The sequence below is a fragment of the Erythrolamprus reginae genome, chromosome 6, assembly GCF_031021105.1.
Source record: "Erythrolamprus reginae isolate rEryReg1 chromosome 6, rEryReg1.hap1, whole genome shotgun sequence".
Classification (NCBI taxonomy): Eukaryota; Metazoa; Chordata; class Lepidosauria; order Squamata; family Dipsadidae; genus Erythrolamprus; species Erythrolamprus reginae.
Window position 1 is genome coordinate 45808730 of NC_091955.1, and position 24946 is coordinate 45833675.

The following is a 24946-nucleotide window of genomic DNA, read 5'->3' on the forward strand; positions in this document are numbered from 1 at the left end:
GCCTCTGTTGCTTTAACGGATTCACTTTGGCTACTTTGTGATAACTATGTCTATACAGAGTTTATAGTCAATCATAATGATACTTGTACTTTGGGCATGATGGTACCAGCAATTTCTGTTCATACCACTATTCCTTATGGTCGATTGCGTAACAAAAGAGAACAGCCACCCCTTACAGAAGGTGGCAGCATATAGACGCAAATTGCCAGAGCCCTTATTCCTTCATTAGGAGCGGCAATGAATTATAGAGATTTACATTTATTAAATAATTGGAAACTTGCCATGTTTAATACTACCATGGCGAAAATTGATAGTAGCTATTGTTTTGATTGTTATCTGTCTTATTTGTTTGTGTTGTTGTATTCAATGCATTTCTTCATTGATGACTATGTATAGAGATAGTATAAAAATTAATGTGGTACAAAGCATAAGACAACCCTTTCTATTTTCCCCTGAGCCATATTATGATGATCCACTAAAAATGAAAGTACCACCACAAATGCCAGGGGAAGAAGATGACTCTGCTTTTTAAATTCTTCATTTGTTTACCAATTTCGTGATCATGGGTACTGCAAAATTAATGGGGACAATCTGCCTTTTTGGCAGAAGTCACAGTACTTTTGGATCCTTTCCTCTCAATAATCATGCTTCTTTAAAAATAAAAACAGAGGAGATGTTGTAATCATAGATTTTTAAGCACTGGAATTTGGAAATAAAATATTGCTGGAGAGTGATGTTTTAAGCCTAAATTATGTGCTGATTAAAATCTTAATTCTTCCTCTATGGAAAGGCAGCCCAGGCTGAGCAAGCATTCTGCAGAATCCATGACCACAAAGCAATTAAACCCATAGAACTTCCATATAAGGATGCATTACTGACATTAATTTGCAATCACACAATCTATGGGAAAAGGCAAAAGAATGTAGCTTCCGTTAATTATCCATAGGAAAGCCACAAGAGAAGTTTGCCTTATATGGTGCTGGTTTAAATGTATGTGGCGCTCGCCAATTGGTTATTCTGTACCACATGTCAGAACTGTGAATACACAATAAATAGGAGAGACCTGGATCCATTCAAGGTCGTCCTCCCATCGAGAAAACATTCTCTCTGTCATATAAAGAAGCGCTCGTGCGCCCCCTCCTCAAGAAGCCCTCCCTGGACCCAGCTGTGCTTAATAACTATTGTCCAGTCTCCAACCTTCCCTTTATGGGGAAGGTTGTTGAGAAGGTGGTGGCACTCCAGCTCCAGCGGTCCTTGGAAGAAGCCGATTATCTAGGTCCCCAGCAGTCGGGTTTCAGGCCCGGTTACAGCACGGAAACCGCTTTGGTCGCGTTGATGGATGATCTCTGGCGGGCCCGGGACAGGGGTTTATCCTTTGTCCTGGTGCTCCTTGACCTCTCAGCGGCTTTCGATACCATCGACCATGGTATCCTTCTGCACCGGCTGGAGGGGTTGGGGGTGGGAGGCACTGTTCTTCAGTGGTTCTCCTCCTACCTCTCTGGCCGGTCGCAGTCGGTGTTAGTGGGGGGTCAGAGGTCGACTCCTAGGTTTCTCCCTTGTGGGGTACCTCAGGGGTCGGGCCTCTCCCCCCTGCTATTCAACATCTACATGAAACCGCTGGGCGAGATCATCCAAGGACATGGGGTGAGGTATCATCAATATGCGGATGATACCCAGCTTTACATCTCCACCCCATGCCCAGTCAACGAAGCGGCGGAAGTGATGTGCCGGTGCCTGGAGGCTGTTGGGGCCTGGATGGGTGTCAACAAACTCAAGCTCAACCCGGATAAGACGGAGTGGCTGTGGGTTTTGCCTCCCAAGGACAATCCCATCTGTCCGTCCATCACCCTGGGGGGGAATTATTGACCCCCTCAGAGAGGGTCCGCAACTTGGGCGTCCTCCTCGATCCACAGCTCACATTAGAAAAACATCTCTCAGCTGTGGCGAGGGGGGCGTTTGCCCAGGTTCGCCTGGTGCACCAGTTGCGGCCCTATCTGGACCGGGACTCATTACTCACAGTCACTCATGCCCACATCACCTCGAGGTTCGACTACTGTAGTGCTCTCTACATGGGGCTACCTTTGAAAAGTGTTCGGAAACTTCAGATCGTGCAGAATGCAGCTGCAAGAGCAGTCATGGGCTTACCTAGGTATGCCCATGTTTCACCATCACTCCGCAGTCTGCATTGGCTGCCGATCAGTTTCCGGTCACAATTCAAAGTGTTGGTTATGACCTTTAAAGCCCTTCATGGCATTGGACCAGAATATCTCCGAGACCGCCTCCTGCCGCACGAATCCCAGCGACCGATTAGGTCCCACAGAGTGGGCCTTCTCCGGGTCCCGTCAACTAAACAATGTCGGTTGGTGGGCCCCAGGGGAAGAGCCTTCTCTGTGGCGGCACCGGCCCTCTGGAACCAACTCCCCCCGGAGATTAGAACTGCCCCTACTCTTCCTGCCTTTCGTAAACTCCTTAAAACCCACCTTTGCCGTCAGGCATGGGGGAACTGAAACATCTCCCCCTGGGCATGTTTAATTTATATATGGTATGCTTGTGTGTATGTCTGTTAGTATATGGGGTCTTTTTTAAATCTTTAAATATTTTAAATTTGTCAGATTATTTATGATTTGTTCCACGTGTTGTGAGCCGCCCCGAGTCTTCGGAGAGGGGCGGCATACAAATCTAAGTAATAAATAAATAAATAAATAAATAAATAAATTTCATTCTGATGTGACAATTATGGCATGCAGTGCCTTCCTAGAGGGCGACCCACTGAAGGAGGGCTGCATGCCTTCAAGGCAGTAACCCACCCCTGGCTGAAACCCTAAATAAGCACATAGGATTTGCATTTCTCCTTTTGCCTGTAGAGCCAGCCATGACCTCTACATGACCCCATAGGAATTTGGCAACAGCCATTAAAATATTGAAGGACTTATTCCTGCACAGGAACAGGCATCTCAATCACAAAGCCCTAATGAATGTATAAAAGCCCACCTACTCTCAACCACATTTTGTCAGCCACCCCAGAAACATGCCGCTGTCACTAGTTTCTGGCTACCAAATAAACAGACTTTCTTTCTTGCAGCCTGCCTCCATTTTATTTCCAGTGTCTTTTTCCCAGCTTGGAATCGGATGGGATTTTACCCCCCCCCCAAAGGGCAAGTGGACTTTGTTTTTCCCTGAAGACATTTCACTTCTTATTCAAGAAAAGAAGCATCTTGTATGAGAAGCAAAACAACAAGGAAAAACAAAAAAAAAGGTCCACTTGCCTTTTGAAAAAGTACCTTTGGGATAGTACTTGCTTTCTGGATCTGTAACTGATGAAGCCTGAGAGCCTTTACTTGTATTTCTTGCATTTTGCCAAGTCGAAAAAATTACCATTCTGATCTTCATTTGGGTCAGAAATGAAAGAGTGAGTAACATAGATGTCCAAGAAGAAAGAATAAGAATAAAGATACTGGTTTTCACTCTTACATGAAAATTTAGTTAGAAGCTGCTGTGTTTATATGCCAGCTCCTCATTGCTTCTGTTATGCTTAGTACATTACCAATCTTTATCAACATTTTTTAAAAATTAACTGATCAAATATGTTTAGGTCTCAATCTTATGCATTCTGAGAGTGGATTAATGACATTGTTTCAATGGGTTGTTTTAAGTTACAGTCTGTCCTCTAGCGTTTATTACACGAGCTGCAAAACAAGAGGCAATAATAATAATGGGTTCTGTCATTAGTAAATGGTTCCTTTAATAAACTTATTTTCATAGGTTTCATATTTTTACTGCTCACTTCAGAGACTGAAATACTGTACATCAAACAACAATATAGTTTGAATGTTTATGCCTCAGCACATAATGTGAATCTAAGCAAATGCTATGCATGGAGTAAATCAAGAAGAGCCAAACATACGTATAGAGTTTTATGTGTATAACAGCGAAAATTTCAAACACTGGAATTTTTTTCCTTCCTCGAATTTACTTGTGATGTCATTTCTTTTCGGTGTTGCGAGAAGCTAACATACCAATGGGGGCAGCTGGGGCCCCCTACGATGAGTTGCAAAATGTAGCGCTCGCGCTACGAACACGCTAAGACACGCCGTTGAGGAATTACAAATAGCCCAATAGCCAAGGGGGTGGATATAAGAGCGCAGAACTACATCTCCCGACACGCAACTTTCTCATCCGGGGGCGAGGAAGGGGGCGCTTTTGTCATTTCCGGCGCTCGTTGGGTCTTGGGCACGAGCGGGTGGCTTTATCCCGGACACGAGGCGGTTGGAAAGATTGGAGCCTTCAGACAGTCGTTACTATGGTGAGCCTGGGCGCGAGGTTGAGGGTTTCCCCCCCCATTCTGCAACGTACCAAATCACAACGCCCTCCCGATAGGGATCTTAGGCCATTTCGGCGGGAGGGGAAATGGAAAGTTCCATAACTGGTCGCAGCGGACTCGGCTGGGTGGGGAATGTTAGGCCCGTGAGTTGTAATTTCTCCTCAGTTCCCGGTACCGTGCAGGCCATTTCAGAAGAACCGCGTTGGGGAAGGCGGGCCGAGGGCCTCTCACTCTCGACTACTCTTAGTGTTCGCCGCCGTCGCGAGTAAACGAATTTCTTTGCTTCATTTGAAATGTAATTTCAAAATGTAACGGGAACATATTCTGTTCCCTGGAGTTTTTCTACGATTCCCACAGGACCAATCAGTGACCTAAACCTGAGCTTCGCCTCTGTAGATAACAGTCAGGAAAGCTATCAGCTGTATTTCAACTGTCCAATACAGTAGACTTTACTTCCCTAACACTGCCTGCAGTGTTACCATGGAAAAGCCCACTGTTTCTGCCCGAGCAATCTTTTCCAGAGATTTAATTTTCTTGGAAATTTGAATCCTCTTAGATTTTAAAAATAATTTCATGTTGTTATTCCTAGTCTCATTTTTTTTAAAGAATCCCTTCTATCCATTCTTTAAAACAATATATTCAAGATATAATAGTAAATATTAGTTTAAAAACTAAACTTATGCATGGAAAATAGTATTGGTGAAAACAAATTGCATTATTCTAATATATTTAACCAAAAGGAAATACAAAAATTAACTTTTGTTTTAATAATTTTGTTTTAATAATTATTTTAATAACGCTAAATATTTATTTGCTGTAACATTCACATAACAAAATCCAGTAGTTACTGGTGAAGTGTATTGTAAATTACTTTATTCAATGTGGTTTATATCATCCCAATAACTTATTCAGGCTGCCATGTCACTTGCACCTGTGAACATCTTCAAGGCTGGTGCTGATGAAGAAAAAGCAGAAACTGCTCGTTTAGTAAGTCTGTCATTGATTTAGTCTAATAATAGCTACATAAAATTTGAATTTTATTTTTGGAACCCTGAATCCAAGCTGAAAGAAATTATGTTTATTGACTATTTCTATTACAGTCCTCTTTTGTTGGAGCTATTGCCATTGGAGACCTTGTTAAAAGCACTTTGGGGCCTAAAGGCATGGTAAGATTCTGTAATATTATTTTTTGTCATTGTTAGTATTTTGAATCTGGTGCTTTATAATCACAAATGTGTAATTTGCAGGACAAGATTCTTCTGAATACTGGAAGAGAGGGGACAGTGACAGTGACAAATGATGGGGCAACAATCTTAAAATCAATTGGAATTGATAATCCTGCAGCTAAAGTTTTGGTCGGTATGTATGTTTAAATACATTATTCAGATACTTTTAAAAATTCTAAATTATTCATAAACTAACTATACCCAGCCACGCAGTGCTATGGCTCAATCTGGTTAAGTGGAAAAGAAAGAAATGAGAAAGTGGACGTTTAAATTTTTGAGACCCCCTGCTCAATTTATTCAGAATAACAGAGTTTGAAGGGACCTTGGAGCTGTTCTAGTCCAACTCCCTGCTCAATTATATCAAACAGTTTGAGGGGATTAACAGAGAGCAGGGTGACATTTGTACATCTCTCTCCCCCCCTGCCCCCCACTGGTTTAAGAGATTGGCCCGACCCACCTTCCAAAATATGATAAGACCAGCCTACCTTGCAGGGTTCTTAGTTCCACCCAAGCATGGGTGACAAACCTCATGGTTTGTAGCCAAACCTGGTTCCTTCATTTTCTGAGGATACTTTCCTGTGGCAGTTAATCGGCATGGCAGTTAATTAGTAGCCAATCAAAACACCTGCTATGTTTGTCACCAGTCTCCATGCAAAGCAATTACCTGTCTTTTCACCAGACAATCAAAACGCACCTCCTATGATTTTCACCAGGGAATTCTGTTTTTCGCCAGTTTTTACCTGTCATAGGTGCGATAGCTGTATAATATAGGTATATCATAAGGGCTGTGTTCAAATGGAACACTGTGTCAAAATTTAAAAGCAATCGGTGAAGTACTTTTTGAGATTAGCCCCACCTAACAAAGATACATTTACATTTTTATACATATAGATTACTAAACATACTACTGTATATGTTTAGTAAAATATACAGTATGTACAGTATATCCTACTTTTGATTAAAAGCATCTGTAGCAGCTTTAGTTTGGCTTTATCAGTGTTACTCTGAGCTGATTTTGTGCTCCCAGACAAATATAATCATTTGCCAAGTAAAGCTGAGGATACATTTTGCAAGTTGGTGGAAACCTCATCCTTATAGATCTACATAGCTTTGCTTAATGTGTGACATTTCTATTATCTGCACAGTGAGGGTGTGCAGAGTGCTGGATTCAAAGGGTAAAAAGTGCTTTGGAGTAAATATTTCCTAAAGCAGCTGCAGTCTTTACTGAGAATCATGACAACTGTAAGAAGGTCCAAGGGAAAATGGATTTGTACATTGAGGAATTGGCAACTCTTTAGCATCTTTACTTTTGAATGAAAACCACTATGTAGTCTTGGAGAGATCTGTATATAACAAATGGAAGTTATTAATTATAAAATACTATTCCCACAGATATGTCCAAGGTTCAAGATGATGAGGTTGGTGATGGAACTACTTCCGTAACAGTTCTGGCAGCTGAATTACTAAGAGTAAGTTGTTATATCTTTGTTTTTAATAAAAAATATAACTACAGTGATCCCCCGAGTTTCGCGATCCCGATCATTGCGAATTGCTATATCGCGATTTTTCGTTGCCTGGGCAACGGGGAAACCCCATCTTCGGCTCCTCGCTGCTGCCGTGCTGCGGAGCAGATCAGCTGTTGGGCGGCCGAAGGAACCTTCCCCGGTCTTCCCCGCCGCCCACACGCAAACTCCACCATCTGCACATGTGCGGCCATGGAAAAAGGGGCGCGCATGCGCAGATGGTGTTTTTACTTCCGCATCACTACATCCCGAATTATCGATTATTGCGAGGGGTCTTGGAACAGAACCCTCGCGATAATCGGGGGATCACTGTATTCAGAAGCCAATTTTCAACTTTTATTCAAAAATATCTCCTAAATCATTAAGATTTAAATCTGAAAAAGTTGCCCTCTGCTAGATAATTTATAATAGGTACTATACTGCTCAAAAAATAAAGGGAACACTCAAATAATAAATCCTAGATCTGAATGAATGAAATATTCTCATTGAATACTTTGTTCTGTACAAAGTTGAATGTGCACAACAGCATGTGAAATTGATTGTCAATCAGTGTTGCTTCCTAAGTGGACAGTTTTATTTCACAGAAGTTTGATTTACTTGATTGTGTTGTTTAAGTGTTCCCTTTATTTTTTTGAGCAGTGTATATAATCTAAGGAGAAATCATTGAGAAAAATAGTAATGCTAATTTTTAATATTGTATTGGTAATGATAAAGATAAATGCTACCAATTAATTACTTTCATGATAATTTTTGAAATTTACCAAACAAAGAGAAAACTCTCAATATATTTTTAAAGTTTGGATTTCATGCAGTACAGTACTAGATATGATATTCAACAGAATTGACAAATAGTTGATATGCTTGCAAAAGTTCAGGATGGAAACAAAATTATACTAATGTATTTTCCTTAATAGGAGGCAGAACTATTGGTTTCAAGGAAAATCCATCCTCAGACCATTATTGCTGGCTGGAGAGAAGCCACAAGAGCAGCCAGAGAAGCCTTGGTGAAGTCAGCTGTGGATAATGGGTTAGTATTGCTACAGGCATTTTTGTATCACAAGTTAAAATAGGGAAGAAAATGGTAAGTGAACATCTGTCTACCCCAGACAAGTTCAAATCTCCAGAACTAGATGGATTACACCCCAAGGTTCTGAAGGAACTGACGGCAGTTCTTTCAGAACCTTGGGGTATAATCCATCCAGTCCTGGTGATTTGAACTCATACAGTTCAGTGGTTCTGAGATCTTGTCTGCCAGTTCCTTCAGGTGTTCACTTCCCATTTTCCCCCTATTTTAACTTGCATTCCTAATCTATTTTTTGTGGTGCTGTTTTTCATAGGTTGGACTATTTTTCTCCTTTATGTAAAGATAGATGCAAAAAACAAGTTAAGTAGCTCTGTTTTCCCCCTGTCGCTTGTCACCTTCCTGCCACTTTCTCCCTGCAAAGGACCAATTTGCAGTTTTGGAGGAGCAGCTTACCCTCTTTATGAATAGTGCGACCTAATAAAGATATTATTTCTTATTCTAATGGCAACCTTCAGTGAATGCTGGTAGACTCTTTCATGGTTTCGTAACTGGCTGACCAACTGCATTCAACATGTAGTCCTCAATGGAACTGCATTTACATGGAAGGAAGTATGCAGTGGAGTACCCCAAGGCTCTGTTTTAGGCTCAGTACTCTTCAGCATCTTCATCAATGACTTGGATGAGGGGATAGATGGGGAACTCATCAAATTTTCAGATGACACCAAGCCAACACTCCAGATGATAGGCTTAAGATTTCGACAGAGTTGAACATTGGTCTCTATCAAACAAATTCAATGTTGAAAAAAGTAAGGTTCTACATTTAGACAAGAAAAACAAAATGCACAGGTACAGAGTATGTGGTATACTCAATAGTAATAACTCTGAGAGGGATCTTAGAGTCCTAGTGGACAACCATTTAAATATGAGCCAGCAGTGTGCAGCAGCTGCCAAAAAAGCCAACACAGTTCTAGGTTGCATTAACAGGGATGGAATCAAAATTACGTGAAGTGTTAATACCACTTTATAATGTCTTGGTAAGGCAACATTTGTAATACGGTATTCAATTTTGGTTGCCACAATGTAAAAAGGATGTGGAGACTCTAGAACAGTGGTTCCCAAACTTTTTCAGTCCACCGCCCCCCTGGTGTTACAAACTCATCATCACTGCCCCCACCTCACCCTCTTCGGGTAGGCATGGCTTGATGGTCAAGTGACTGGATGGGCATGGCCAACTTGTAAAATGTGAAATTCACTTAGCAACCAAAATTTTGGGCTCAATTGTGGTCATAAGTTTGTCCTTCCTTCCTTCCTTCCTTCCTTCCTTCCTTCCTTCCTTCCTTCCTTCCTTCCTTCCTTCCTTCCTTCCTTCCTTCCTTCCTTCCTCCCTCCCTCCCTCCCTCCCTCCCCCCCTCCCTCCCTCCCTCCCTCCCTCCCTCCCTCCCAAAACAGCATCCCCAGGAAGGTGGATATGTTGTTGTGTATACTGTATATACTGTTCAAAACAATAAAGGGAACACTCAAATAACACATCCTAGATCTGAATGAATGAAATTTTCTCATTGAATACTTTGTTCTGTACAAAGTTGAATGTGTACAACAGCATGTGAAATTGATTATCAATCAGTGTTGCTTCCTAAGTGGACAGTTTGATTTCACAGAAGTTTGATTTACTTGGAATTATATTGTTTTGTTTAAGTGTTCCCTTTATTTATTTTTTTTGAGCAGTGTATAAAGCACAAAGGGAGGGAGCAAGCAGCCACAGATTAAGGAGCTTTGTGAAACGTCATGCCTACACACAAAGTTTGGTGAGAGAGGGAAAGAGATGCTTCCCTCTGTCGGCAGTGTTTTGCTTGAAAATATTTGAGAACCCGACCAGAGAGAAGGAGGGAAGAGCCCTGTGAGGAAACGCTGTTGACACTTGCTACCTGCAAGACATAGACAAACAGAGCAAAGTTCATTGAAGACACTCACCTCTTGGGATGAATCAGATGCTTCACTGGAGAAACCGTCCACCAGCCCAGGCTTCCTAAATCTCGCTCCCCAGATGGTCTCCCTTCCCTCACAAAGAAAGCCCAACCCAAAGCAAACTCCGCCTCCACCCACCTCTTAGTCCTTGTGAAACTCTCTTTGAAAGATGCTCTGCAGGGAGGTGGGGGAGATTTCCTGCACATCAACAGCAGCGTCTCCTCACAGGGCTTCCTCCTCACAGGGCTTCTGCTGCCCCCCTCACCCCTCTTAGCACCCCCCTGCCACCCTCTTGCCTCTTACTGCTCCCCTAAGTCATCCCACTGCCCCCCAGGGGATCGGTACTGCTCACTTTGAGAATCACTGCTCTAGAAAAAGTGCAGAGAACAGCAACAAAGATAATTAGGAGACTGGAGCTAAAACGGTTGCAGGAACTGGCTATGTCTAGTTTAATGAAAAGAAGGACTATGGGAGACGTGATAGTGTTCCAGTATCTCAGGGGATGCCAAAGAAGAGGGAGTCAAGCTATTCTTCAAAGTACCTGAGGATAGGAGAAGCAGCAATGAGTGGAAACTAATCGAAGAAAGAAGCAACTTAGAATTTAGGAGAAAATTCCTGACAGTTAAAACAATCTGTGGAACAGCTTGCCTCCAGAAGTTGTGAATGCTCCATACTGGAGCTTCCAATACTGGAAGTTTTTAAGAAGATAGTGGATAACCATTTGCTTGAAGTTGTGTATGGTTTCCTGCCTAAGCAGGGGGTTGGACTAGAAAACCTCCAAAGTCCTTTCCAACTCTGTTATTCTAATGAGAAGTCACATTAGCAGGAATCTAGAAATTGTTGTGGGATTTCTTGCTATTTGTTCCTTGTTTTAAAATATTTTTTACATTCTAAAAACAATTAGTCACATGAATATATTTTTAGAAAAAGGAGAATGAGACTTCCCTGTTTACATATAAATACTGGAGCTAAAAAGTGAATTTTTGTTGGTGGTCCTGATTATTTTTCTTTCTGTTTTTCAGTAAAAATGAAGCAAAATTTCATAAAGATTTAATGAACATTGCAGAAACAACACTATCTTCAAAACTGCTTACTCATCATAAAGAGCATTTTGCAAAACTTGCTGTAGATGCTGTCCTTAGGCTGAAAGGGTCTGGAAACCTAGAAGCTATTCATGTCATCAAGAAATTAGGAGGAAGTCTCATAGACTCTTACTTGGATGAAGGTATTATATTACTGGTTTTGATTGGCTGTATGAATAGAGAAAAATGTATTTGCAATACATTTGTTGCAGATTCCAGTAGAAAGATTATTAAAAGTTCCAATTAACCAAAGAAACGACATAGCAATATTATTTTATAAAATGTAAAAGCAAATTCGTGAGGATTCTTTGCTGAAATATGTGAGAATTTTAGTGGTATACAGTATAGATTTTAAACAATTCACTTAATCATTTATTGTTTAACCCTGCAAACTATTTCAGGTTTTCTATTGGATAAAAAAATTGGAGTTAATCAACCTAAAAAAATTGAAAATGCAAAGATACTTATTGCCAATACTGGAATGGATACTGATAAAATTAAGGTAAGTGGATTCAATAATAAATTTAATTGAAACAGTTGAATTTTAGTTATTATAATGATTATATTCATTTCATGTAGATATTTGGTTCCCGTGTAAGAGTGGATTCCACAGCAAAGGTAGCAGAAATAGAACAAGCAGAAAAGGAGAAAATGAAGGAGAAGGTTGAGCGTATTCTGAAGCATGGAATAAACTGTTTTATCAACAGGTATGTATTTTTCCAGCAAAATTGAACAGTTGTAATTGACAAGCTTGCTGCTCCAATGAATATAAAAAGTCTACACATCCCTGTTAAAGTGCAAGATTTTTGAGATGTTAAAAATAAATCATTGCCGAATTCTTTCCACCGTTTATATAATACAAAAGCAGTACAATTTAATTGAAAAACAATCTGAATTTTTTTAGTGGAAAAGAACAATTAAAAAACTAGAATAATGTGGCTATATAAGTATGCACACTCTTTTAGCTAAGGATGTGGCTTTGTTCAAAATTAATCCTATTCAAGGTGATGGTAAATACATACATGCTATCAATTAAAATGACTTTAATCAAGCTCAGATAAGATTCAACTGTTCTAGTAGGATTTTTCTGGCATTTATTCAATTGCCTTTTACAGCAAAAGCCATAGTCTGCAGAGCTTACAAAGCATCAAAAGGAGCTCATTGTTAGAAGATGTCAGGAGTAGCATACACATTTTTTCCAGGGCTTTGAATATACCACGGAGCACAGTGAAGACAAATGAAAATACCTAGATATTTTGGAGGAGGAACTTTAGCAGGAGGGGTTATTGAAAGTTTACATCCATGCCTGCTTTGCCCAAAGGAAATGCTACATTACATTGAAAATGAAGACAGAAAGAACCCTTTTGTTCACTAAAGGAACTCTTTTGAAATCACTATATTACCCTGATGCATGACAGTAGTTAGATTGTGTCTCAAGAAGCTTTACTGGACAAAATAGGCAAGATGGTAGGCATAATCTTGCACCCAAGCCTCACCTGTACGCATATATAATGAATTGAGCTTGTATTGTAATACTTTTATGTGTTGTGTTTGTCTTGATACTTCCCTATCCCTGTACATGATGCAATCCCTTTGTGCATTGATTTTCTGTCTCATATTAATGTTATAACTTGTGTTTATATTTTAAAGTATATTACATTGATATCCAAAAAAACATTGTTCTTTTATTGATCAGTCGGTAAATAGTTCATAGTTAGCGTGTTCTTTCAGCTACTGACATTCTCATTCTTCCAATAAAAACTGAATAAATGTGTCTGTAGGGGCCATTAATAATAATTTCTATGCACATCTGAAAATTAGTTGCTTATGGACAATAGAGTTGTTTTTCCTTACAAGGGCTTGTACTAACAATTTGCCTGATCCATAATGATTGTCCTTATTCAATTAAGTATAGAAAAACACCTGGTGGATTACAAAATATTAATTTGATAGCAGAAAGATTGGAAAAATTCTAGGAACATCTGATATTTGGAGTTCTGCATTTTGAAATGCAGTGTTTGCATGGACTTGTTTTATGCCATAACTTTTTGATTCTCTTGCTGATGGTCCATTAAAGGCTTTTGTCAGTCTTGTCAAATCCAGACCACTTTCAGTTGAAAAACTGATCTATTCAGTCAACTATCCTTTAGAAATCTTGAATTAAAACAGATAATCCCCAGGCATTATGAATTAGAATTATCAGATTTTTATTCCCATTTATCTGGAATATATTGGATTGGATTATCTATTCTGTTTTTGAGTGCATGTGGAAGTTTGTTTGATTAGGAATGGTGTATGTTTCCATTATAGGCAGTTGATTTATAATTACCCAGAACAGATGTTTGCTGCTGCTGGAGTTATGGCAATTGAACATGCAGATTTTGCTGGAGTTGAACGTTTAGCTCTTGTGACAGGTAAGTAAAGAGTAATCCATTCTACAATTAGTACTGTATTGATTTTCACTATTTACCCTTGAAACATTTCCAACTTAGAGAAAATGAAAACAAAGAATTATAGATTATTTTCCTAGCCTGAAAAAAAATCCAAATCTTAAGAATATTTAAAAGTATATTATGTAGGAAATGGTAACTATGGATTGGTGGGTAGAGATTGAATGTCCTTTTTTCCATAAATCAAAGTGCCTTTTCCCTTGTGTATTTCCCTTGTGTAAAAGCTTTTTGACTCTCAATTGTTTTCAGTGACAATTTCCTTTTAAGATTCCTTGTTGATTTCTCATGATACTCCTCAAAGAAATTTCATAGTTCTGTGTTTTTAAAAAATAGTCTTCAGGTTATAAAAACATCTATTGACACATTAAAGAAGGTACTGGACAGTTAAATAATCAAAATGGGCTTTTACTATTTTTCTATTCTTTTGAACAGAAAAGGGATTTCTTACCATTATGTTCTGAAGTAGCAGTATCATAGCCATTTCTTCATAAAGCTATCATAAAGATACTTAGAAAGATAATGCATTTTTGCTTTATTTTATTTATTTTAATAATCTCTGCATTATCATGCAAGTGAATATGGTTCATATGAACTTTAATTTTTTTAGGTGGCGAAATTGCTTCAACTTTTGATCACCCAGAACTAGTAAAGCTAGGAAGCTGCAAGCTAATTGAAGAGGTCATGATTGGTGAAGATAAACTTATTCATTTCTCTGGAGTTGCTATGGGTAAGATAGATTGAATTATCCTATTCTCGAGTTATTCCTATCCGACTACATATTGGAATCAGCAATCCTAATCCAATTATTTATAAACTATTACTTGTACTGTGCAGTGACCAGATCAAAATAGGGGAAAGATGCAAAATTAAATGCAAGAGAATGTAAAAGTAATAATTGACCATATGTGGAGAGATCCTTTGAATTCACATTGCTGATCCATACTTTTCATAATGTTCCTGCATTATAATATATATATCATTGTATTTCTGACCTGGTAGGTACTGTGGAGTGAGTAACTCCAGTAATAACAAAGAGACCACACACTCTCTAGAATTATTAATCATTAGATGCTCCATCCTATACCTGCTTGGAAAGGGGGTGTGTATGCTGAGGTTTAGTCTGCCCATATAATACAAAATTTATGAAATTATTATATAGCATAAAGGCCTGTTAGAATATGATCATCAGACTTTCTACAGGTAGCTTTTGAACTAGACCTTATGTATGAGCTAATAATCTAAGATTATTTAAATTTAAATATACATATCTTTTTTTTTTATTCTTAGGTGAAGCTTGCACAATAGTATTACGTGGTGCAACACAGCAAATCATAGATGAGGCTGAAAGGTCACTGCATGATGCACTCTGTGTTCTTGCCCAGACAGTCAAAGATACTAGAACTGTGTATGGTGGAGGTGAGTATTCAAACTTTGAAATCTACATTTTCTTCAGTGCAGAGTGTATTTACTCACATTGGCTAAGATTTGGTTTTTCAAATTTTCAGGCTGTTCAGAAATGTTAATGGCTAATGCAGTGTGGGAGCTTGCAAAAAGAACTCCTGGCAAAGAATCGTTAGCAATGGAGTCGTTTGCTAGGGCTCTAAGTACGGTAAGCTCCTGTCCAGTTAATTATATTAGAAATAAATATATAAAGCTAAAAGATATGGAAAAGGCTAGCTTGCTAGCCTTTTGAGTGTTTTAACTCTTGCGAGAAATCATCATTTTTGTGAGACAAGTTTGAGTCTTGAAAAAAAGATACTGATTAATATTCTGAACTATTTCTTTTCAAGCTAGCCAAATAATGTACAGCATATAATGTACAAGGCCCAATTAAAAGGAATATGTATGGAAATGGAATAATACTGTAATTGACTTTGTCCCTCAATTAGCATCCTAGCTGTAATTGAAAATACTTAAATGTGAATGAATATTATTGAGATTTGTTGCATGGTATCTTATGTTTGAATTAGCTTTTATGGCTTGTTTGGTACTGATTTCAAATAGTCCTTTAATAAAGGCCTATCTTTGTAGCTCCCAGCTATCATAGCTGAAAATGCTGGATATGATAGTGCAGATTTGGTTTCCCAACTTCGAGCTGCCCACAGTGAAGGAAAGAATACCTATGGACTTGGTAAGTTCATGTTTTAATAAATCTTAATGCATGAGCCAGCAGGTAGAGTGCCATACTGCAGGTCATTGAAGCTGACTGTAGATCTGTAGGTCAGCGGTTCAAATCTTATCACCTACTTAAGGTTGACTCAGCCTTCCAACCTTCTGAGGTGGGTAAAATGAGGACCCAGATTGTGGGGGTAATATGCTGGCTCTGTTAAAATGTGCTATTGCTAACATGTTGTAAGCCGCACTGAGTCTAAGGAGAAGGGTGGCATAAAAATTGAATAAATAAATAATTAATAAATAATTAAATAATTGTGTAATTGAAAATTGCAGCAGAAACAAAAATGAAAAAGTCAATAATTCTCTGTAATCTCTCCAAGATATGAAAGAAGCTGCTATTGCAGATATGGCAAGTCTAGGAGTTGTTGAAAGCTTTCAAGTGAAACGTCAGGTTTTGTTAAGTGCTGCTGAAGCAGCAGAAGTCATTCTCCGTGTTGATGACATCATTAAGGCAGCACCAAGGTAAAGTGCAACTTTTCAACCCTTGTGAGGGAATGAGCTAATTGAATATCAAATATTTTGCAATGGGTGGGCAAGATTGTTTTTTTTTTCTGGTTACTGACCTCTGAGGGCAACAGGAATATGACCAAAATTACTCTCATTTGGTAAGATATAGTTGGAAGTAAGGCACGAATGGGATGTCTATACTTTTGTTTATCTACACATGTTTTTCAGTTTACATATTTCACACATAAATTCAGTATTTATGATTTACTGTTACAGGTTATATGTGTTAATGCTACTTAATTAAATCTTAAATTGAGATTTATCATTTATAATTAACTGGGGGTACAGTGTTTAGAATTCAGTTTTGCAGGTAAATTATGCCCACAGCCTAAGATTTGATCCTGATGAGTATTAAGGTTGACTCAGCTTTCCAACCCTCAAAGCTCTCTAAAATGAGACCCAGATTGTTGGGGCAGAATGTTGACATTATAAACTGACCAGAGAGTACTGTAAATCACTATGAGGTGTATAAATCTAAGTGCTATTGCTATTTTGAGTAGAGAAATATTTCCTTGCCCTATGGCATCTGCTTATCCTCATTTCTATTGCTTCTTTCAGGAAACGAGTCCCAGATCGGTATCCTTGTTGAGCATTCTGCATTCAGAAAGAACATTCAAACCAGACATTTTCAGACTGGGTGTACTTCTAACAGATTACAGAAGAATTGGCACATTTAGCACTGGTGCATAAGTGTTTTGATTTAACTTATATTGTTTTTTTAAAAAACACATAACTCATAGTACAACATCTATACTCCTTTCTTTTGTGTAGTCACAATAAACATTTCAAATAGAAATGGATTAATATTTTAGTTTCCTATTATTCCACTAAATGTGCACTTAAACCTGGAAAAGTAACAGAACAGATTACTTAAAACATTTGTAGATGGCAGTTGGTTCAGAGTTCAGGATCATTACTTTAAACTAAAAAATTGATCTTACATTTAGTTCATTTGAGACTATTCCTCAACTCCCATCAGCCTCAGCTTAGGGAAGTTATAATTGAAAACTTCAGGAAAGTATCAGATTAGTTGTTCTTACATAAATAAAGATAAAATATTGCAGTAGATTTTTTTTAAATGTAGTAGTAAGTGCAAAATAATTTGGTTCCTAAGCAGTGTATATATACTCAAATGAACCGGGGGGGGGGGGGGGATTCCAAAATACCGCTAATTGGGTTCTGCTTACCCGCCAAACATACGTCTTAAAAATATACTCTATATATGTAAAACTATCTGGATAAGCAGACTCTTGAATTTTTAATCAAAACATGAAAATTGCCAAAATGCCACCTGTGGATAAGCCAATTGTGAAAATTGAAATAAAATTTTTCAAATTCATTTTATTGGTATGGTTTAAAATTCTGGAGGTAGATAACCATTCATTGGAACAAAATGATAGTTTCATAGAATTCTTAATCAGAACAGATACATTTGGTATCAAAGTTTGAAGATTTAGCCAGCATATTGAGATGCGCGAAAAAACAAATTCAGAATTTGCAAGAGGTTGAAAGAAAAGAAAAAAAATATTTAGGCAGAAAGATCTTTCTGAAAAAAATAAATCTTTCACCTTAGGAGAATGCATTTGTAAACTGAAGAATTGGAGAAAATGCAAATGTTCTATTCTATTCAGATATCTCCCATTAGATTTTTTGAAACAAAGTAGCACTTTGTGTCAGTTGAAACTTCTAGGTCCGTAATGGCGAAACTATGGCACCTGTGGCACAGGTGGCACGTGGAGCCATATCGGAGGTCATGTGAGGCGTTTCCCTATACAGTGATCCCCCGAGTTTCGCGATCCCGATCATTGCGAATCGCTATATCGTGATTTTTCCACCCGATGACGTCACTCCCTTTCTCATCTTTCTTTCTCTCTTTCTCTCTCTTGCTTCTTCCTCTCTCACACTCTCTTCCTCCCTCTCTCATCTCTTTCTTTCCTTCTCTCTCTTTCTCTATCTCTCCCCCTCTTGCTCTCGAGCGGCAAGCGAGCAGCTGGGCAAGCGGCAAGCGAGCAGCCGGGCAGGCGAATGGGAAGCGGCAAGTGAGCAGGCGGGCGGGCGAACCGGCAAGCGGCAAGCGAGCAGGCGGGCGGGTGAACGGGAAGCGGCAAGCGGCAGGCGGGCGGGGCGAACGGGCAAGCGGCAAGCGAGCAGGCGGGCGGGCGAATGGGCAAGCGAGCAGGCGGGCGGGCGAACGGGAAGCGGCAAGCGAGCAGGCGGGCGGGCGAACGGGCAAGCGAGCAGGCGGGCAGGCGAACGGGAAGCGGCAAGCGAGCAGGCGGGCGGGCGAACGGGCAAGCAGCAGGCGGGCGGGCGAATGGGCAAGCGGCAAGCGAGCAGGCGGGCGGGCGAACGGGAAGCGGCAAGCGAGCAGGCGGGCGGGCGAACGGGCAGGCGGGCAGGCGAACGGGAAGCGGCAAGCGAGCAGGCGGGCGGGCGAACGGGCAAGCGGCAGGCGGGCGGGCGAATGGGCAAGCGAGCAGGCGGGCGGGCGAACGGGAAGCGGCAAGCAGGCGGGCGGGCGAACGGGCAAGCGAGCAGGCGGGCAGGCGAACGGGAAGCGGCAAGCGAGCAGGCGGGCGGGCGAACGGGCAAGCGGCAAGCGATCTTGGGGTTTCCCCTTTGCCTGGGCGGCGGGAAGACCGGGGAAGGTTCCTTCGGCCGCCCAACAGCTGATCTGCTCTGCAGCGCGGCAGCAGCGAGGAGCCGAAGATGGGGTTTCCCCGTTGCCTGGGCAACGGGGAAACCCCATCTTTGGCTCCTCGCTGCTGCCGCGCTGCGGAGCAGATCAGCTGTTGGGCGGCCGAAGGAACCTTCCCCGGTCTTCCCCGCCGCCCACATGCAAACTCCACCATCTGCGCATGTGCGCCCATGGAAAAAGGGGCGCGCATGCGCACATGGTGTTTTTACTTCCGCACCACTACATCCCGAATTATTGATTATTGCGAGGGGTCTTGGAACAGAACCCTCGCGATAATCGGGGGATCACTGTATCAGCTTCAGCGCGCAAGCGCACGCTAGCCAACTGTTTTTTGGCCTTGAGGAAGGCCGTTTCGCCCTCTGGAGGCCTCAGGAAGCTTCCTGAATCCCCAGAGTGTGAAAAACAGCGCAATGGGCAAACCGGAAGTTAGGAAAATGTACTTCTAGTTTGTCTGTTGTGCTGTTTTTTTGCACTCCAGGGCTTCAGGAAGCTTCTTTGAAGGTTCCAGAGTGCAAAAAACAGCACAACGGGCAAACCGGAAGTCCATTTTTCTGAACCTCCTGTTTGCCCATTTTTTTCACCATCTCAGGCTTCAGTTAGGTCTTTGCTCATGCGTGGGGGGTGGGGGGTTGTGCACATGCGCAATGGCAGCGCGGGGTGTACGCATTCATGGGGGAGGGAATGGGTATGGACACGTGCGTGTGTGCTAGCACACGCACACACACCCTTTTGGCCTGTGAAATAAAAGGTTTGCCATCACTGTTCTAGGTAGAGGACATTGCAGCAATTCAGCCCTGAAAATTACACGGTGGGACTTAACGTAGATTTCTTTTTAAAGAAAAAAAATATCAATAGTGGATACAATGTGAACATGTCTTTTAAATTTAAGTTTTAAGCGACTGTCCTCTTCCTCCTCCTCCCACCCAAATTCCGAGCTTTTATTTCCTAATGGGTTTGCATGCATTATTTGCTTTTACCTTGATCCCTATGGGAAAATTTGCTTCTACATACAAACTTTTCTACTTAAGAACCTAGTCACGGAACAAATTAAGTTCTTAGGTAGAGGTACCACTGTACAGCCAATTAACTCTTGACGTGAACAGTTCTCACAAAGTTTTCCCAGACTAGATTTTTGCAAGGTTGCAGACAGAAACACACTTCAGCTGTGCTCTTTCTCTACTCACAAACAAACGTTGCAATTCTGCAAATGAACTTCCTTGATAATGTGATTACATTATCTCAGTTGTTGGATATACTCCTTTCTCCCCCACATTCTTCTCACTCTCACATCTAGAATAGGATTCATCACATCTTCCTCTGATTCTGTTACATCTTAGGGGGTCTGCAGCCTCCTGAATATCCCCAGGCCCCAACTCCCTTTCTTTCACTGTCTGACTCGTCTGATAGATACACTGGCCTGTGACCCCCAGATGAACCCAGCTCATCCTCATCAAAGTGACAAAAGAAGTTGGACTTGAGCCAACCACAACAGATCTGAAGATACATAAATTGAATATCATGGAAAATGGTGGCAAGAAAAATAAAAAAAATACTTTGATATACTTCCCATTAAAAATGTGGAATAAAATTAAAATATTTCTCATTTGCACTGTAATTAACAAGGTGAGCGGAGTATAAATAATATTAAAAGGAACCCTAGTAATGTGTATAAGTATGAGAGAAAAATACCAAATCATTTTTCTACAGCTTTAATAAAAAATTTTTAAAAAATTAAATTTTTTATTTGAAAATATATAGTACAGAAAGTAAACATCAGTCCACCAATATCAAATGAAAAGAACAACATTTAGAAAAACAACAAAACAGAAAAACAGGAAAAACAGAAAAAAAAACCCCAGCAAACATTAGAGAGGCATTGTGCTCTCTCTTTCTTATATTTTGAAAACAAACAATTTAATATTCAATTAGCCATTTCCCATATTAAAGTTTTTCATGCTCTCCTAACAGGTAAGCTCTATGTTTCTTGAGAAACTAAAGAGAATAATAAAAGTATACAGATTATACTTTTCAGTTCTAGAGCTATGGTAAAACTATTTTTTAAAAAATTCAAATGTTACAATCATTAATTAAATTTTAAGATTCTAATCCAAAACAATTTTAGATTATATACATTTATGGCATGTCTGGGTTAAGGAAAAAAGGTTTTGGTTCTTGTCTTAGTATATTTCCCCTTGGCTATACTGTATAAAATAAGGACTATTTATTTCCAGTTTTTTTTCCTTTTGCGTAGCCAATTATTCCATTTATCCCAAATTTTATAAAAAACGTCTTCTCTATCTTTAATGTGCATAGTCAACCTATTCATTTCAACCAATTCCATTATCTTGTTTATAATATGAAAGTGGGTGTAAATTCCTTTTTCCAATTTTGAGCGTAACAGATTTTTGCAGCTGTGAGTAGATGTATAATAAGATATTTGTCATCCCTTTTGATATTTTTGTCAACCATTCCCAATATAAATATTTCTGGCTCAATCTGATCTCTATTTCAGTTATTTCCTTTATCCATTTCCATATTAATTTCCAAAATTTTCTAGCTTTCCCACAGGTCCACCACATATGAAAGTATGTACTTAATTCATCTTTACACTTCAACAATTTTGAGACATTCCTTTATAAATTTTTGCCAATTTCACTGGTGTAAAATGCCATTGATAAAAAATTTTGTAGAGGTTTTCTTTATACGCAGAAAAGATGGTAAGTTTTAAATTATAATTCCAGAGGTCCTCCCATTTGTCTAACTCAATCGTATGGCCTACATTTTGGGCCCATTTCATCATGACCTCTTTAATTTTTTCTCCATTTCATTTTTTAGAAGGCATTTATAAAATTTTGAAATTTCTTTTCCCTCCGGGCCTGTAAAAATTTTGTCGATTTCTTGTTCACTTGATTGGAAGCCAAATTTTTCCAGGTCAAATTTGTATTTATTTTGTAATTGAAAATAGGGCCACCAATCAATGTTTACACCATCTTCTGCTAATTTTGTTCTAGATTTCAACTCATTCTGTTCTGATAATAGTTTCTTATTTGCCTGAATCAAGTTTGGATACATTATTGCTTCCAAACGTGAAAGCAATTTTGGAGTCTGCAAATAATTTTTGTTCTCAATTTCCAGCCAGTTTTGAATTAGTGTGCCTCTGATAAAATGGTTTTTGAAGTATCTATGTATTTTTTCTTCATTGTTCCATAGGTATTTATGCCATCTGTATTGTAGGTTGTGTCCCTCAATGGTTAATAATCTCTTATTTACTAATACTACCCAATCTTTTAACCATAAAACAGTAGCCGCTTGATAGTATAACTTCCAATTTGGTAGACCCATGCTTCCTTGATCTTTGCATCTTGTAACAGTTTATATTTAATTCTGGGTTTTTCCCCTTTCCAAATAAATTTCCTAACTATCCAATTCATTATAATATTTTTGTTCATTTCTAATTGGGGCTGTCTGGAAAACGTAAAGTACCTTTGGAAGTATGTTCATCTTAATTACTGAAATTCTACCTAGCAGGGATATTTGTAATTTAGACCACTTCACTAAATCTTTCTGGATATCCTTTAATAATTCTTAAGAACATTTAACATTAAGAACATTTTGAAACACCTTATTTAAACAGCAGCTAGTTTGAAATGTGGCTTATTTATATTAGCTGATAATTATAAACAATAAAACGTTTCAAAATGTTTTCAGGATGCTTCTAGGCAATGCCTCTATTGTTAAGAATCCAATGCTATAGTTTATTGGCAATAAATGCAATAAATTTCATCTGCATTGCTTTAGCCTTCCATTTTGATTTTTGGGAAAAGAAGCAATTACAGTACATAACATTACAGCTGCTGACTGCTATCTCTGTTCTGAACATTTTTCAACTACGAATTTGCTGCAAGTGTTCAGATAGCTAACTGTGCACGTGCAGGCATACCACATACATACCACTGGAACAAATGATATTCTGCCAATGTCACCTTCATGCAAGCCTGCAAAAGCAAAAGCCAGTCCAAGCGTCCTGTTTAACTTTTCTGAGAAGAAGCTGTAGGCACTAATATTTCTTCAGTTTTTGGTGGATTGAGGAATGTTCTTGTTCTTTTAACTGGACACTTTGGAGGAGAGAGGAGGAGGGGGAGGCAGCAGGGAGTTGATGTCTTCTATTCCTTTGTCCTTGTCCATCCCAGATCGCTTCCTAGGCTCGGGGCTCTCCTCTGACCACCTTCCAACTCTGTGCACCCCTTTAGCCACCTTGGGTGCATTTCTACAGGGGTTGTGGTCATAGATCACCAATTTCAAACCATTCAGGTGGATGAGACTGGGAAAATCATGAATAGCATTGCAGTCTACATCAATCACTTCCAGGAAAGGCATGTGCAAAAGCACTGGTGGGAAATCGGCCAGTAAGTTGCTGGAGAGCCAGATAGTACGCAGTTCTTTCAGATACTGTAGCTGTCCAGGCAGAGAGCGCAGTGCATTGGATCCAACATGCAATGTCTTGAGTTGCTTCAGTTCGCACACCACATTGGGCAGGTGGTACAGGCAGTTGGATTCAATCCATAAAGTCTTGAGGTTTTGGAGCTGATGCATCTCTGCAGGTAGATCTCCCAGTTTGTTATTGCCCAGATAAAGAATACACAGTTGTTTCAAGGTGCACACCACTTGGGGTAGTGTGTGGAAGTTGTTGAAATCCAGTGCCAGGATCTGAAGGTTCTGTAACTGTTCTAACTCAGGGGGCAGATTATTCAGGTTGTTGTTGCTTAAGTACAGCTTGACCAGCTCCCTGAAAGAGCAAACACACACAGGAAACCGTCTCACTTGCCTGCCACTCAGATCCAACATTTTATCAATTGGCATCTCTTCAAGATCTCCCAGGATGTATTTCTGGCACTCATCAAATGGGAGAAAGGCTATAATTGCTCTTAATGTGTTGCCCATTCTTAAAAGTTGCAATGGCTTAGAGTCAGATGAATATTCCTTGTAGATGTAGAAACTCTGTGGGTTTTACTCTGCTCTTCTGGCATTTCCTCTTCCCAGTAAAATAGAGGCAGGGTCTACATGGCAACAATCATGATTTTCAAGAGCCTTGAAATATTTCTGATAAGTGAATGAGTGTCTGCTGATGAGAGCTACAGACATTCCCATGGAGCAGCTCTAATAGAAAAGGGCAGTGAAACTATCTTAGGGAAGTTCTTGTTGATCTCAAATGTTTTTGGAAATGCTTCTGAGTTTCCTCTTTAGGATATTTCATTTTTGAGGTTTGTGTCCCATGACTTAATGATCGCTAATATGATTGATACTTTCAGCAATTTATCCATTCATTTCATATGTATGCTTTCAGACGTGTTAAGTCGTGATATGGCTTTCTGATTTTGGTTTAGCAAGTAGTATGAATCTGTTTATAGTGACTTAAACAAGATGAATAAGGCATTGACTATCAGCCTCAGTAGGTGGAAAATTAGGCCAGGGTATGGACTTAATTTCCCCTCCACTTCATATGATTTTAATTCAGATCTGGGCCCCCATTGGCAGAATTTTATTTTAAAAGTAGTAAGCGTGGAATAAGAAATGTTTTAAACCATCATCTGATATGAAGTGCAATGAATTAGTGCAGCTTGTATAGCACAGTCACATTTCTTAGTCAGAATGTGGCCTTTTGTTACAAAACACAGGAAAATGGCCATATTTATTAAATATTTAATAATTATGACAACTTATTTGTGTTTTATTGCATTTCTTTAGTGTTTTTTGGGATGTGCCAAAATATAAAATTTAGATGGGAAGGTCTGATTTACCATTTAACCATTAATCTGTTTTATCAACATAGATCATTATGACCTTAAGCTATTGCATCTTGTGACCGTTGACATAGCCAAAGTCTCAGCAGAGAGATAATGAAATACAATATTGCAGATAATGAGTTTTTTAAAGTCTTTGGTTTGTGTGGAGAGAGTGGGAACCAATTAATATAT

At 39.5% G+C, this 24946-nt stretch overlaps 2 protein-coding genes across 2 annotated transcripts; one reads left to right on the forward strand and one right to left on the reverse strand.

Moving 5' to 3' along the window:
* Nucleotides 1–4135: 4135 nt before the first annotated feature.
* Nucleotides 4136–17073, forward strand: CCT2 (chaperonin containing TCP1 subunit 2). Its single transcript, XM_070755724.1, has 16 exons — nt 4136–4303; nt 5234–5308; nt 5422–5487; nt 5569–5680; nt 6940–7016; nt 7985–8097; nt 11082–11284; nt 11543–11643; nt 11721–11848; nt 13452–13555; nt 14199–14318; nt 14879–15007; nt 15097–15200; nt 15623–15722; nt 16087–16228; nt 16832–17073. Exons 1-16 carry the CDS (start codon nt 4301–4303, stop codon nt 16860–16862), a joined length of 1608 nt encoding a protein of 535 aa, XP_070611825.1. The 5' UTR covers nt 4136–4300; the 3' UTR covers nt 16863–17073.
* A 5932-nt stretch (nt 17074–23005) lies between these two features.
* Nucleotides 23006–23912, reverse strand: LRRC10 (leucine rich repeat containing 10). The gene has a single exon (XM_070754757.1). It carries the CDS (start codon nt 23910–23912, stop codon nt 23076–23078), a length of 837 nt encoding a protein of 278 aa, XP_070610858.1. The 3' UTR covers nt 23006–23075.
* Nucleotides 23913–24946: the final 1034 nt, after the last annotated feature.

What these genes read in the sequence shown, in the direction of transcription:
- LRRC10 (XM_070754757.1), bottom strand. Translation starts at nt 23,912, where the DNA reads ATGGGCAACACATTAAGAGCAATTATAGCCTTTCTCCCATTTGATGAG.
- CCT2 (XM_070755724.1), top strand. An exon ending in TGGATACTGATAAAATTAAG is followed by an intron (nt 11,644 to 11,720) that starts GTAAGTGGATTC and finishes CATTTCATGTAG; the next exon opens with ATATTTGGTTCCCGTGTAAG. An exon ending in ATCATTAAGGCAGCACCAAG is followed by an intron (nt 16,229 to 16,831) that starts GTAAAGTGCAAC and finishes TGCTTCTTTCAG; the next exon opens with GAAACGAGTCCCAGATCGGT.